The sequence below is a fragment of the Leptosomus discolor genome, chromosome 20, assembly GCF_034619465.1.
Source record: "Leptosomus discolor isolate bLepDis1 chromosome 20, bLepDis1.hap2, whole genome shotgun sequence".
Classification (NCBI taxonomy): Eukaryota; Metazoa; Chordata; class Aves; order Leptosomiformes; family Leptosomidae; genus Leptosomus; species Leptosomus discolor.
This window is the reverse complement of record NC_141410.1, coordinates 2,613,618-2,625,965: the sequence shown is the minus strand read 5'-3', so window position 1 is coordinate 2,625,965 and position 12,348 is coordinate 2,613,618. Positions and strand designations below refer to the sequence as shown.

Below are 12,348 nucleotides of genomic sequence, written 5' to 3'. Positions count from 1 at the left end.
AAGGCATCACTCACCGCTTGTGCTTGGGCGGTCTCCTGCGCCTCTCCCAGCTGCCGACGGAGGAAAAGGTTTTCACTTCTCAGCTTGGCCAGTTCTTCCTGCAGCTCTTCTGCCTCCTCGATGGTGTCTTTCGTCTCCTGGTCTGTCTCAAGGAGTACAGCATGCTGCTCCTTTGCTTGATTCTGGACCTGAAGTAATTCTCTTTGTGTTACGTGTAAAGCCGATGTCTTTTCCGAGAGGGCTTTTCTCAGTTCTTCCACTTCTCTTTCAGCTCTGCTCAGCTGCTGAGACAAGCTCTGGTTGGTTTCTTGCACCAGAGACATGTGCTCACGCACGCTGAGCAATCGGACAATTATTTGACACACTTCCGCATCAACGATATCTGACGGCTGATGGCTTCCAGGGCTCGGGTGGGAAGGGGATGAACACGACCCTGTCTGTTCAGAGATAAAGAGCACAGATTGGCAGAACTTAGGAAAGCAGCTCAGAAGAGGGGAGAGGGGCAGCATTTCCGAGAACCAGGACTCCCACCAGCTTGACGTCAGCTTAGAAAAGAGTTGTCAACAACTCTGCATCGGACATGACTCGAGGAAAGGTCTGATTTCACGCTGGCGTGTAGCACCGTCCTACGAGGAGGACGGCAATTTAAAATGTTTGGGTTTACGTACCGCCCCCCCCGAGCTGTTGCTCTCCTCGACGGCTTCTTGGTCTGGTGGCGCCTTACAGAGGGCAGACTCCTTGCCCCAGCGGCCGGTGTTGGGCTCCTGCACCGGCCGCAACGGGGCGCAGTCGATGGTGGCGGCCGCAGGGTGCAGCTGGTCCCGGCCGTGCGGCCGGAGCTCATCGGCACGACGGCTCCCGGAGGGCTCGGGCACCACCCGCGCCGTCCTGCGCCGCAGGAACCGCCAGATGCTCTTCATGGCCCCGTGGGAACGGGCACTGCACGGCCTCGCCTCCCCTCTCTCCGGGCAGCAGGGGCCGGCAGGACTCGGCGGGCGCTGCTGGGGGCCGGCTGCGAGCGGCGGAGCCGAGCCCCGAGGATCGGCAGGGCACGGGCAGCTGCCTACGGGCTGAGCTCCACCGGCCAGCACCAGCTCCACCAGTGACACCAGCACCAGCACCGCCGGCACCGGCAGCACCGCTTCCACCAGCTCCACCAGCAGCAACAGCACTGGCTGCACTGGCAGCACCAGCACCGCCAGAGCCACTGGCACAGCACCAGCAGCACCAGCAGGTACGGTGTGTGCAGGGACTGTGCCAGCGCCCCAGGTCTAGTGGACCTGTGCGCTGACGTCATGAACGGCTGAGTGACATCATAAGGCTCTGGGGGCTGGGCGGGGCAGAGGGGCCCGCACGCTCAGAGCCTCTCTGCACACACACAGCCCACGGGGCCAAGGGGAAGCGACTGGTGTGCCCAGCCCCCCTGCGCATGGATTTGGGCACACGCTGCACCCCTGGGTGTGATGCTGGGTCTCCCCGCGCCCCTCAACGTGCCTTTCTGTGCACCCAAAACCCCTGGGTGTGTGGGGGTGCCCTTTGGTACACCGTAGAGCCTTCTGTCTGTCTGCCAGAGGGCTACCCCAGGCCACCAGGGTACATTTTGGGCTGCTCCGAGACCCTTGCTCGGCTTTTTGGGCTTCCCCTGCACGTCTCACTTAGCCTTTAGCTGCTCCTGCCGCCCGCGGCTGTGCTTTTCAGGGTGCCCCAGCCCCCCAGGTGTGAATTTCAGTGATCTCCACGGCAATTGCACTGCCATTCAGGACGATAAAGCCCCTAAGGACGCCTTTCTGAGCAGCCCAAGGCCCCGCGGTGTGCCTTTCGGGCTCCCCCAACTCCTTGCTGTGCCTTTGGCTGCATCTCCAGGCCCCGCCGTGTGCTTTCTCCTGCACCCCATCTCCCTTGCTGCACTTTCTCCTGCACCCCGTCTCCTTTGCTGTGCCTTTCACGACTCCTCCGTGTACCTGTCAGGGCAACCCGGTCACCATGACGTGCCGTTTGGGACAGCCTGGACCGCTCGGGCTTCCTTCTGGAGCACCCACAACCCCCTGGCTGCTGCCCTGGAGCCACCTCTGCTGAAGGCTGCCGGAGGCTGCAGTTCCCTGCTGTCGCTCTTCCTTCGTTTCCGCTCCGTCCCGTTGGGCTTGGGGGAAGACGGCCTCGAACGGTGTCGATGCTCCTGCTGGGTCTCTGGGGGCGTTGCCGTCCCCGCGAGCAGGGAGAGGCAAGGGGCACTGGTGTGTCAGAGCTACCCCCGGCAGCCCGTCTGCAGTCAAAAGGGATCTGTTCTGGGCACTGCCTTAGGGTTGGACGCCTCCTTCGAGGCCGGGCTTAAGAAGAGGCGCAAGGAAGGGCACCCTCAAGGGGCCTGGTGCTTTTCTTGCGTTCCCCGTGGGCTCGAGGGGGTGAGCGGCGAGTGCTCTGTCCGAGGCTGAAGTCTGGATTGGGGCCCCTTGTCAGAGTCTGGTGGAGACAGAGGATGGGGGTGGGCTGGGAGCGGGCACTCAGGAAACGAAAGAGGGTCCCGGGTGGAGTCACCCTGGGGCAAAGCCTTAGATGTTCCTGGTGTGCACGCAAGGGCTCTTCCCCCGCGGGAGACGCGGCGGGGAGCCAGCGGGGCCCACGGGGACGGCAGAGTGCAGAGGGAGTCCCGTCGGGGTCTGGATCACGCTGCACGTCCTCCCCGGGCACCTCCCAAGCGCCCCAGGACCCCGTACAGAAGCCTTGCCCGTCAGCAGATCAGCAGCTCCCCCTCCACTTAGGCTCCTCGGAAAACTCTCCAAGAGTGGGTTCCTCCCCAATATCCAGGTGGTTAACAGAGAAGGTAATCCTTAGTCAGGGTCCCCGTCGTATCCACAGAGCACCTCAAGGCCCCTCTCCTTCCTGGGCGCGCCGGGATGCTGATGTTCTCCAGCAACAAGCCCAAGGCCTTGCCTTTGGTCAAGGGCCGCACAATGACTTTCACGGTCGCCTGGGTGCATGTCAAGCCCTTCTCCCCAGAGGTGCTGTTGCAAATCTGCAGCGGTCAGAAAAACTTCTTGGAAGAGTTAAACCCCCGACAATCCCTGACTAAGATACCGAAAAACTTTACTTGCATTTCTCCTGAGTTTTTCTTCCCCTGCAAGGATGGTTTTAGCTGTTTGCTGAGCAAAGCTGATAAATAGCTGACATCTTGCCAGACCTTAAGGAGACAAAGCTCCAGACATCAAGGAGACGCCTCTAGTACAGGACTGATTGTTACAACAGGTTGCATCAGAGAAGGGGCCCAGGTTTGTGCTCAAGAAGAAGGATTCAACTGGTGGACAGGTGAGGAAGACTAGGAACGCTGGGAACTCATCACCACTCAGGGAATCTGACGGAGGGGTATGATTTCTGTGTATAGGAACTGATGTGTTTTGCTGGCCCGTTGGAGCACGGATGGAAGGAGCTATCCCCCGTGCTGCCCGGTGCCGTCATAAAGAATCCCCGCTCGATAACGCTGAGTTGTTGTTGAGTTTTCTCAGATTCATTCTCTGCACCCAGTTAGAGAAGTAGAGACGTCCTTTATTAACGCTGCGCACCGGGGACACGGGATCCTTCCCAAGGATGTCCGCCTGCACACTGCAACCAACGAGTATTTCTATATTCAATTCATACGTATTTAGCTTATACAATGCATATTCATTCTCTTCCTCTCGATGACTGGTTCTTCTTTCCTCGCTTCTGATGCAAATTAGCGCACAGCCTCTGTCCATTGTTCCCCTTTGAGTAGGGGCTATCATTTGGGCAGGTGGCCCGTGAGTCGGAGGTCTCGACCGCTCCTCGAATTGACTGCGGATGGTCAGGGAACACGTCCTTGGCTCGCAGCTGCTTTGGTCATGATTCAAGGATTACACACAGCGGGTACCGTAATAAATCCTGTCTGGCAGACATCTTGGACTACAACAGACTGTCCTTGTTTCTAACCACGAACAGAGCATTGGTTAATGAAGACCTTCGGTCTGGGATTTTACAGGGGCGTGCTAGCAGCATTGGCAATAGAGATTGTATTTCGTATTTGATCATTTATTCCCTTTGAGACTTACTTTCCCAGCATAATCATTAGTCTCTCCTACTGCTATTCGCCAATTAGAATTCTTGCTCTTCAAGGCAAGGTGGGAAGAGCAAGGGGGTCGCTAAGCAGTAGCCCCAAATCCTCAATCTGGTGATGGCCGCAGCAGTGCCGCTCGCCAGCGCTCCCTGAAGTCTCCCGTGGGGCACTGGAGCTGGCCTGTCTACCCTCTGCGCTGCAGCAGGCCCGCACTAAGGCAGGAGGAGACGTGCTTGAAGGCCAGGCCCTGCCCCCTGCTGAAGCCCGGCCCTGCCAAGCTGCCCAGGAAAGCCCCGGGGGCAGGAGCCATCCTGGAGGCAGCAGGCTGGGGTCTCCCCCGGCGGGGCCGGCGCCAAGGGCCAGAGGGCAGCAGCCCGGCCCTGCCAAGAAGGGAGCCGAGAGCTGCCCACGAGGGACAAAGCCCAGGGGAACGCCAATCTCCTCAAGCCCTCCGCAGGCCCCTGGCACCCTCCCGGCGCCGCCCGGCCTGGCGGGTCGACTCCGGGGCGGGCCGGGGCCACAGAGCCCCGGCTGCGGGGCCGCCAGCCCCCGCCGCTGCCCGCCGGCAGGCAGGGAGGGCAGCCGAGGGAAGGCGCGTGCGCGCCCCGCCTCCCGCTGCCGCGGCCGCTGCCGGGAGAGGCGGCCGCGATGGCGGTGCTGGCGTCCAACCCCAACAACCCCGTGGTCTTCTTCGATGTCGCCATCGGCGGGCAGGTGGGCGAGGGCGCCGCCGCCCCGGCCCCGCCCCGGCCCCGGCCCCGGCCCCGGCCCCGGCCCCGGCCCCGGCCCCGGCCCCTGGGGCTCTCGGGAGCCGCGCGGCGGGGCCGGGGGCCGCGGGTGCAGCGGGAGGGGCCGGCGGGGGTGCGGTGGGGTGTTGCGGGGGTGCAGCGGGAGGGCGGGGGGGCTTGTTGGGGAGGGGAGGGGAGGGGAGCGGCCAGGGGTGCAGGGCGGGGTCTTTTTGTTGGTGGTGCGGGAGGGGGTTGGCCGGGGTGCGGGGGGGGCTGTTGGGTCTCGTGGGGAGTGTAGGAGCGCAAGGGTGGGGGTGCGCTGGGAGGGGGCGGTCGCAGGGTCCGTCGTGGGGCTGTGAGGGGCGCAAGTGGTTGGAGGGGCGCGTCGGGGTTCAGCGGGGGCTGTGGGGTTGCAGGGGCGCGTGGGCAGGGGCTTGGGGCAGTGCTGCGGGGGAGGGGTGTGGAGGTGCAGGGCTGCATCGGGAGGGGGCTTGCAGGGCTGGGGTTGCAGCAGGAGGCTGACTTGGCGGGAGTTGCCTGGGTGCAGCGGTGGGGAGGCCGGTGGGTGCGAGTGGGGCCCAGAAGGCTCATGTGGCCGCCGTCTTGCCCAGGAGGTCGGCCGCATGAAGATGGAGCTGTTCGCCGACGTTGTCCCCAAAACGGCGGAGAACTTCAGGTGAGGAGCGGCCGGCGTTCCTGCGGCTCAGCCTGGAGCCGGCCTGCGAAGGGTTTTCGGTGCAGGAACGTCTCTGGTGGCAGAGCGACTGCCTGCCCCCGCGAACTGCTGCACCTGCTTTGCTCCTCTCTGCGTTGCCAGAGAGATGTGACGGTGCAGCATGCTGATCCCCGGGGGAGCCCGTCTGGCTGGAAGGTGAAGGCCTCCGGTCCCTCTCTGCTCCCTCGGTGGAGCTTCCGATAGGCCCGGTGCATCTATGAAGGGGGCTGCCTTAAGGTCACGGTAGGGCTCTCCTCGCCGCCCGGTTATTTTGCCACGGGCCGACGGATGTGCCTCACGCTCTGCTCTCTTTTTTGTTTTCCAGGCAGTTTTGTACGGGGGAATTCAGGTGAGTGGGTTCTAGTGGGTCTTTTTAAGTAGGCTACTGCGAGAAAGAGGGCTGGGCAAGTAGGAAGAAGGGTCACTTGGGATTTTCTCTCACTGTCCCAGTACAAAAGGAAAGAGGGAGAGAAACCTGCTGGGATGAAGTTGTGCCGGGCTCGTCGGTGGGTCGCGGAGGTGGCAGACTTTGCCATTTGGGCATGACTGTGTTCGTGCTCAGGTCGCTCTAGAACGGCCTGTCTGCAACTCGCAGCCGCCCGTGCTGCAGCTTGCCGCGGGATCCCGTCAAGGTGATGGTGTGGAGGTTGTAGGGAACCACGTCAGTTCATGTGCAGGGCCCACCGGAGGTTTCCCTGTGCCCCCGAGAGCACCAGCTGAGAGCCAGGCTGCAGCGCTTGGTTGTGTATCAAGGCAGCTGCTGAGGTACAGGGCAGCCCTTTGGGGCTCCGGATCCCTGGGAGGGTTTTGCGTGGGCTGTCCAGTGAGTCGCAGTGATGTTCCTGTTTATTTCCTTGCAGGAAAGATGGTGTCCCTGTGGGTTATAAAGGAAGCACTTTCCACAGGTAATTCCCCTGCTTTTGTTCAGGCACCTAAATAGCAGCCTGAGCCAGCTGGGGTTTTGAGACGCGCCTTCAAGGCGTTACTGGTCTGGGAGGCCTTTGTGGGTGGCAGCTAATTGTCCTTCTGTAGCTGTGGGGGATTTGGGGGCGCTGTCAGACGTGTACGCTGGGGTCACTGGGAGGGATCCCCCGTTCCTGGTGGGCCAGGTCAGAGATCATTTTCTGGCATCTGTCACCTAATCGCTGTCCCTGGTCGAAGAGCAGTGGCTCCCAAATCACCTGATAGCAACCAGTAGTTAATATTTGTGGTAGACTTGAGACTGTAGCGTTCGTAGGCCCTGATAACTTCCGTGGTGCTGCTGCGAGGCCAAACTCCTTTTTACCACGTAGTATTCTTCTTGAGGCATTTGTCTGCTGAGAACTAAGTATTCTTTTCCTTGTTTAGGGTGATAAAGGATTTCATGATCCAAGGAGGTGACTTTGTAAACGTATGTACCTCTGTATTCCTTTGGGGCTTCTCCTGCGTGGTGTAATAGGCACTGTTTCCAAGGGTGCGTGCTGATTTGGGGGCTCTGTTGGCTCTCTTTTGAGGTCCCCAGTAGTCACTGGAGGTTTCCTTGTAGCTTTGCTGCCATCTCACTGCAGCAGGCTGTAATGTACTTGGAAAGGAATCGTGAGTCTTGTGTGCACATACCCTCTCCTCCCCCAAAGAGTTCCTCTCTAAAAAGCCCCGTGGCAGTACAGCTCGAGGCTTTTCAAATTGGCAAAGATTTTTTTTTTTTACCCTGTTGTCCTTCCCCGCCTTCTCCTGTCCCCCCGAACAAGAAACCCTGCGAGTTTGTCTTTGCTTTGCGGAGAGTGACCTTAAGTAGGCAACCGAGAAGCATGTGGTGCAAGAGATCGTTTCCGTGCAAACGAACTTTTTGTCAGTGAATTGTGCCAAAAGAGGACAGAGTTTGTGCCGGCAGTGGTGGTCGTGCTCTGAGTTGGGGAGAAGCAGAGTGTGTGGGGAAGGCTGGAGGACCGCGGGGTCTCTTGGCTGTCCTAGGACCCAGTAAAATGATTTCATTTCTGGAAGCGTTTCAAAACGTGAGGGGGCGTGATGAAGGTTTTTTAATCCAAACTTCCTAAAACTTGGTTGTCTGAAAGTCGCTGAGGGGAGTGACCGCACGGCGGGCGGCTCAGCCGCAGCAGACTTTAGGTGGTCGCTAATTGCGATGCTGCTGCGATGCCCCCGCGGGCTTTATTCCTCCCCCTGGAGCTGCTCAAGCATTAGGGCTTGCACCAGACATTGAATGTGTTGGCTCCTGGTGCGTATGGAGGGCAGGGGAGCATCCATTTGGGGCAGAGTTGAGCCCTGTCCTTTTGCGTGAGGCTTTTAAATTTGTGTTTTAATAAACTGAACCGTTGGGTAGCGCTGGCTCAGAACAAGCGCTGAGGCTGACGGGGCACCTCTGTCACCCAGGGAGACGGCACCGGAGTAGCCAGTATATACAGGGGTCCTTTTGCCGACGAAAACTTCAAGCTGAAACACTCTGCTCCTGGGCTGCTCTCTATGGTGAGTAGAAAACACTGCCGTTGTAAGACGGAAAAGCTTTAGGTACTTTCTCTGTGCCCTTTTCCTGGGTGTATCAGGTCTTTGCCAGGCAACAGACATCTCCACCGCTGGACCCAAGGGCTGAAAGACCGGCTGTGTGAGTGCTCGTCAGAAGGCTGCTCGTGGGTTAATGCGTGGAGGAACAGCGAAGTCCCGATGATGATCCTGCAGCATCCTTTCTTTTCCCCCGTTGGAGGGCTGGGGCAGGCTTTGCTCGATGAGCTTTGAGAAGAGCTTGGTGGCTCTTGCGGTTTGTGTAGGGTGGCAAGCGGTGGGGTTTTCTTCCTCCCCGATGCTGTTACCGAGCACTGACCTCAGCAAGGGGGAGGCAAAGAGGTGGGGCGTTCCGAAGCCGTAGCAGCGTTCCCAGGGTGCCTTTGCTAACATAGGCTTCCTGTTCCACGCTGTAGGAAAAACTGCAAGCGTTGCCCGTTGCCTGGTAGGAACAGTACCCTGACTTTGGCCACAGACAGCAAGCGGAGCCGGTGCTGCAGCGTTCCTGTCCGCAGCTGCTTCTCGCCCAGCTCTTTCAGCTGCCCTGCCCTTAAAGCACTTGCTTAGAGCATTCGCCATGTGCATTAGTTACTCCTCCCGTTCCAAGCACGGCCCAGAAAGAGGTGTCACGACACAGCTAAGCGAGCAGTGTGCCGTGGCGTGGGACGAGGGATCCCGCGCTGGTCTCGGCAGCTTTGTGTGAAAGCGGCGTGGCTCCGGAGTCGCTCTGCCGGGCCAAGCCGTGGTCCCTCCCAGCTGGGTCCTTCCGCAGCTGGCTAGCGATAAGTAAAAATGCTGTCAGTTTTTCGTTACGTGCTCCAAATGTGACTGGTTGGATTGGAAACCCGTCGTGTTCGGTGAGTACCGGCAGCGGCGGCCTGGCGTCCCGGCTGAGGGACACTGCCTGTGGCGCAGCTGCTCGAAGAAACAGCCGGGGACTGCTTGTTCTTCGCCCCTCGCCTGTGGAGCACGTTTTAAGAGGGATCGTTTCCTTTGCCCGTTTAGAGCTCGGAAGCCAGCCCTGACGTGGCCAGTAGCTTTACACTGCACCAGACTTTCCAGCGGGACCAAAAGTGCATGTACCTGTGATGAGTGGCGGGGAGCAAAGGTAAATCCGGCCGTATTGAGATGGAAGAATTTTCTCATTCTAGGTAAAATCATCGATGGGCTGTTGGTCATGAGAAAAATGGAAGTAAGTTGAATTTGCCTATTTCTCCGCGAACGTCCCCTTGGGCAAGTGGTACAGAGGATTGACAAGGGTGGTTCTGTTCTCTGCCGCTGTCTGTTTACAGGGTACCAGGGAACAGCAGCGTTGATAACTGGTGTTACCGGTTGTCGTTGTTATAAAATGGCAGGAAAGGCGTTGAGGCAAATGCTGTCCTATAGATTGACTTTAGAAATGCTGTGCTGTCGTGGTTGCTGGTTGGTCTTTGAGCGGGGATTGTGTTCCTGTGGCTTTATTTGCGACGCTTTGCATTTGTTGGGGAAGCTGAATTGAAAAGCTGTTCCGTCAGCAACCCAGACGAGGGTGTGAAGCAGATCACTTCTGTGCCGTTGCCCGGGATTATTCCGTGGATGCTGAATGATCAGTTCTGCTGATCCGTGATCAGCGTGTTTGATAAGAAAAATGAAAGTCATCTCCTGAAGGGCTTCCAGCGTCGTGACTGGGTGTCTGAGGAGATGAGGAGATGTAACAAACAGCGGTGAGATCGAGACGGGCGAAACTTAACTCCCTGGCCCGCGCCTGGCTAATGTGCGCAAGGGCCTCCACCCTCGGTCTGGGAAGCGGGGCGAGCACAGAGCTGACCCCCGTCCGGTGTTGAGAACAGGTCCCGTGCAAGGAAGGGTACGGCGCGGTGTGATGCACGTGTTGCTGACCCTCTTTGCCAGGAGCACCGATGGCAGGGTTGCGGTGTGCCTGCCTTGTGCGTCACTGCAGCGAGGGGCGAGTTGAGGGAAATAAGTAAGAGACTCAGAAAGGAGCAGCTGAGTCCAGCAGAAGGAGAGGTTCAGAATGAGGGTTGCTGTGGGACTGTCTGGTGTTTGGATTCCGCAAAGGCCGTACAAAGGCAAGTTTGCTTCGCGTGTTGCAGCTGTAATTAGTAACTTTCAAGCTTTAGGCCAGAGCAGCCTCAAGCGACGTGATGCCTGCTGTATCTCAGGAGGAGCTCTCTGGCTTTAGCTCTGTGCCTTCCCTCCCCTTGGAGGGATCGGGGTCTGGTCTGTATCCCAAACCTCTGCCCGCAGAGAGAGTGCAGCAGCTTATGGCTGGGTCCGTTGCCCAAATGCGTGATGGTGCTTCTGTGCGACTCGGAGCTGTGTCTGGATTTCCCGGTTCCTGATGCTGTAGGCATCTCTCTCTCAGCCGGTCTTGGAGTACCTGTCACTCGCGGGATTTGCCGAGCTTTTATGAGGTTTAACGCTATACGTTTGTCTGTCCTCAGAATGTGCCGACGGGTCCAAACAACAAACCCAAGCTGCCGGTTGTGATCTCCCAGTGTGGGGAAATGTAGAGCAGTGAAACAGAAATGGGGTAAGTGTGTCTTCGCAGGCCGCCAGTGCAATCAGCCTCTGGGCTGCTCTGCTCCTTTCCTTTTCTCTTGACTTAGTTTCGCAGTCCTTTGAGTCTGTAGAGAGCTGACTCAGCTCAGTGAAGCGCCAGCAAATCCCCACCGTTTTTGGCCTTCCATTCGATGATTTCCAGAGAGGTCTGGAATTGCCCACGAAGACACTTTGTCCCCGCTTCCATAACAGAGTCTTTCAGATCTGTGGCACTCCAGACTCTGGGGAGCTCCTCCTGCTTGATGAAGTGACAACAGGGGATGTAATTGTTCTTTCGTTTCCCTGGTGCTTCTGGTGGCGTCGATAGGCTTTTGAAGAGAGGGACGACCTTGTTCCCAGGCTTTCTTGCAGATGGGCAGACCCGTGCTGATGGGTGGGGTCCCCTATAGGGCTGTCCTCAGGCCCAGGCTTGTTCATCATTTCTGCTTGGAGCACATGATCTCTGGCCAAGATCCAGCTTGAGACCGGCAGCTTTTCCCTATTAGGGACGAGGCCGGTGCCACCTCGCTGACTTCCCAGCCAGGTTTTAGGAACTGCCTTTCTGCAGCCTGCTGCCTCTCAGCTGCCTGGAGACAAGGAGGGCATCTGCCTTGCCCAGCTTCAGCCAGCTGAGTCAGTTACTTGTCCAGACCCTTTAAAATCAGCCGGGAGAAAGAGGCGCTGGTGGGTTTGGGTTCGGAGGCGGGTGCAGAGGCCCGGCATGGAGACCCAGGAGGACGCCCGCGTTCTCTGGCTCAGGGTGAGCTGATGCGTGCAGCAAGTAGCGCTCCCGTGAAAACCGCTGAGGCGGCACCCAGTGTCACTGCACGGTCTTGCTGTTGTAGGATGAGTCGGGAATGGCCGTCCAGCGTTTCGGACCTGTTTCTTCTGCGTTTCAGCGTTCCTTTGCCGGTGCTTAGGCCTGTGCTGGCTCCATGCCGTTCCATCTCCAGCCAGTTCCCCCACTGCCCCAGTCCTCTCTGCAGGCCAGATCCGCGCTCTTGACGTTCTCCTGAAAGTACTTCATCATTGGCATCTTACCTTTTTTGGGTTTTCTCACAGTTTGAAATGTAAATAAAGAATTTTGTTAAATATGCGTGCAGAGCACATCAGTTGACGTGCTCGGGAAGAGATTCTTCTTCAGGTGAGGAGGACTGCAGAGTCTTCAGCAACGTGTGTTGTCCCTAGCTGGTTCAGCAGGGAGCTTCTACTGGGCGTGGTGGTGCGGGGCCCTGCTGCTGGGCGATTGCGAAATGGGCAAGAAGGGGTGAAGGGAGCATGGCAGAGCACGGCAGTGCCGTGCTACAGCAGCTCCTTTACTGGGCAGGTAAGTCGGGCTGCCTGGCAGAGAGGTTCTTGGCGTCTTGGGAACAGCCAGAGCCTTTCTACACGCAGCCTTGCTGAAGCAGAAGGAATTGGCGCGGCGCAGGCTCCATCCCCGTGAGTTTGCTGGGCTCTGGGGCGAGTCGTGTTGTAAACAAGCGTTTGTAAAACCTCCCCTGGCGCGTGGCGGCACCAGGCCGTCGGGCTGTCGTGTGGCACGGGCGTTAGAGGAATTTACCTGGGTGCGACGTGGGTGTTAGGGCAGGGCTTTGGGCTGGGAAGCCAAGAATGCTTATGCTCTAGGAGCAGAAATTGGGCCTCCTTATCCTGCACGGTTACCGAGGGCGCAGCTGAGGCTGCCGGTCGGTGGAAAAACTGACTTTCTCCTTCCAGAATTGGGTTGCAAGCTGACTGTCACGGTTTGAGGCTGGGCCGGCCACTAACGAATGACAGACGCTCTCTACTAACCCCTCTCCCCTCCC

General features: G+C 58.6%; 1 protein-coding gene across 1 annotated transcript; it reads left to right on the top strand.

Moving 5' to 3' along the window:
* The first annotated feature begins 4,714 nt into the window (after positions 1 to 4,714).
* On the top strand, positions 4,715 to 10,515 carry LOC147414040 (peptidyl-prolyl cis-trans isomerase H-like). Its single transcript, XM_086476318.1, has 9 exons — positions 4,715 to 4,780; positions 5,406 to 5,470; positions 5,835 to 5,858; positions 6,370 to 6,414; positions 6,857 to 6,899; positions 7,877 to 7,991; positions 8,696 to 8,859; positions 10,250 to 10,348; positions 10,447 to 10,515. The coding sequence occupies exons 1-9, from the start codon at positions 4,715 to 4,717 to the stop codon at positions 10,513 to 10,515; spliced, it is 690 nt and encodes a 229-aa protein (XP_086332444.1).
* Positions 10,516 to 12,348: the final 1,833 nt, after the last annotated feature.

Bases quoted from the DNA above. Each gene is read 5' to 3' on its own strand.
- LOC147414040 (XM_086476318.1), top strand. From the start codon at position 4,715: ATGGCGGTGCTGGCGTCCAACCCCAACAACCCCGTGGTCTTCTTCGAT. The intron at 4,781-5,405 runs GTGGGCGAGGGC...CGTCTTGCCCAG, and splicing joins ATGTCGCCATCGGCGGGCAG to GAGGTCGGCCGCATGAAGAT. The intron at 5,859-6,369 runs GTGAGTGGGTTC...ATTTCCTTGCAG, and splicing joins TTTTGTACGGGGGAATTCAG to GAAAGATGGTGTCCCTGTGG.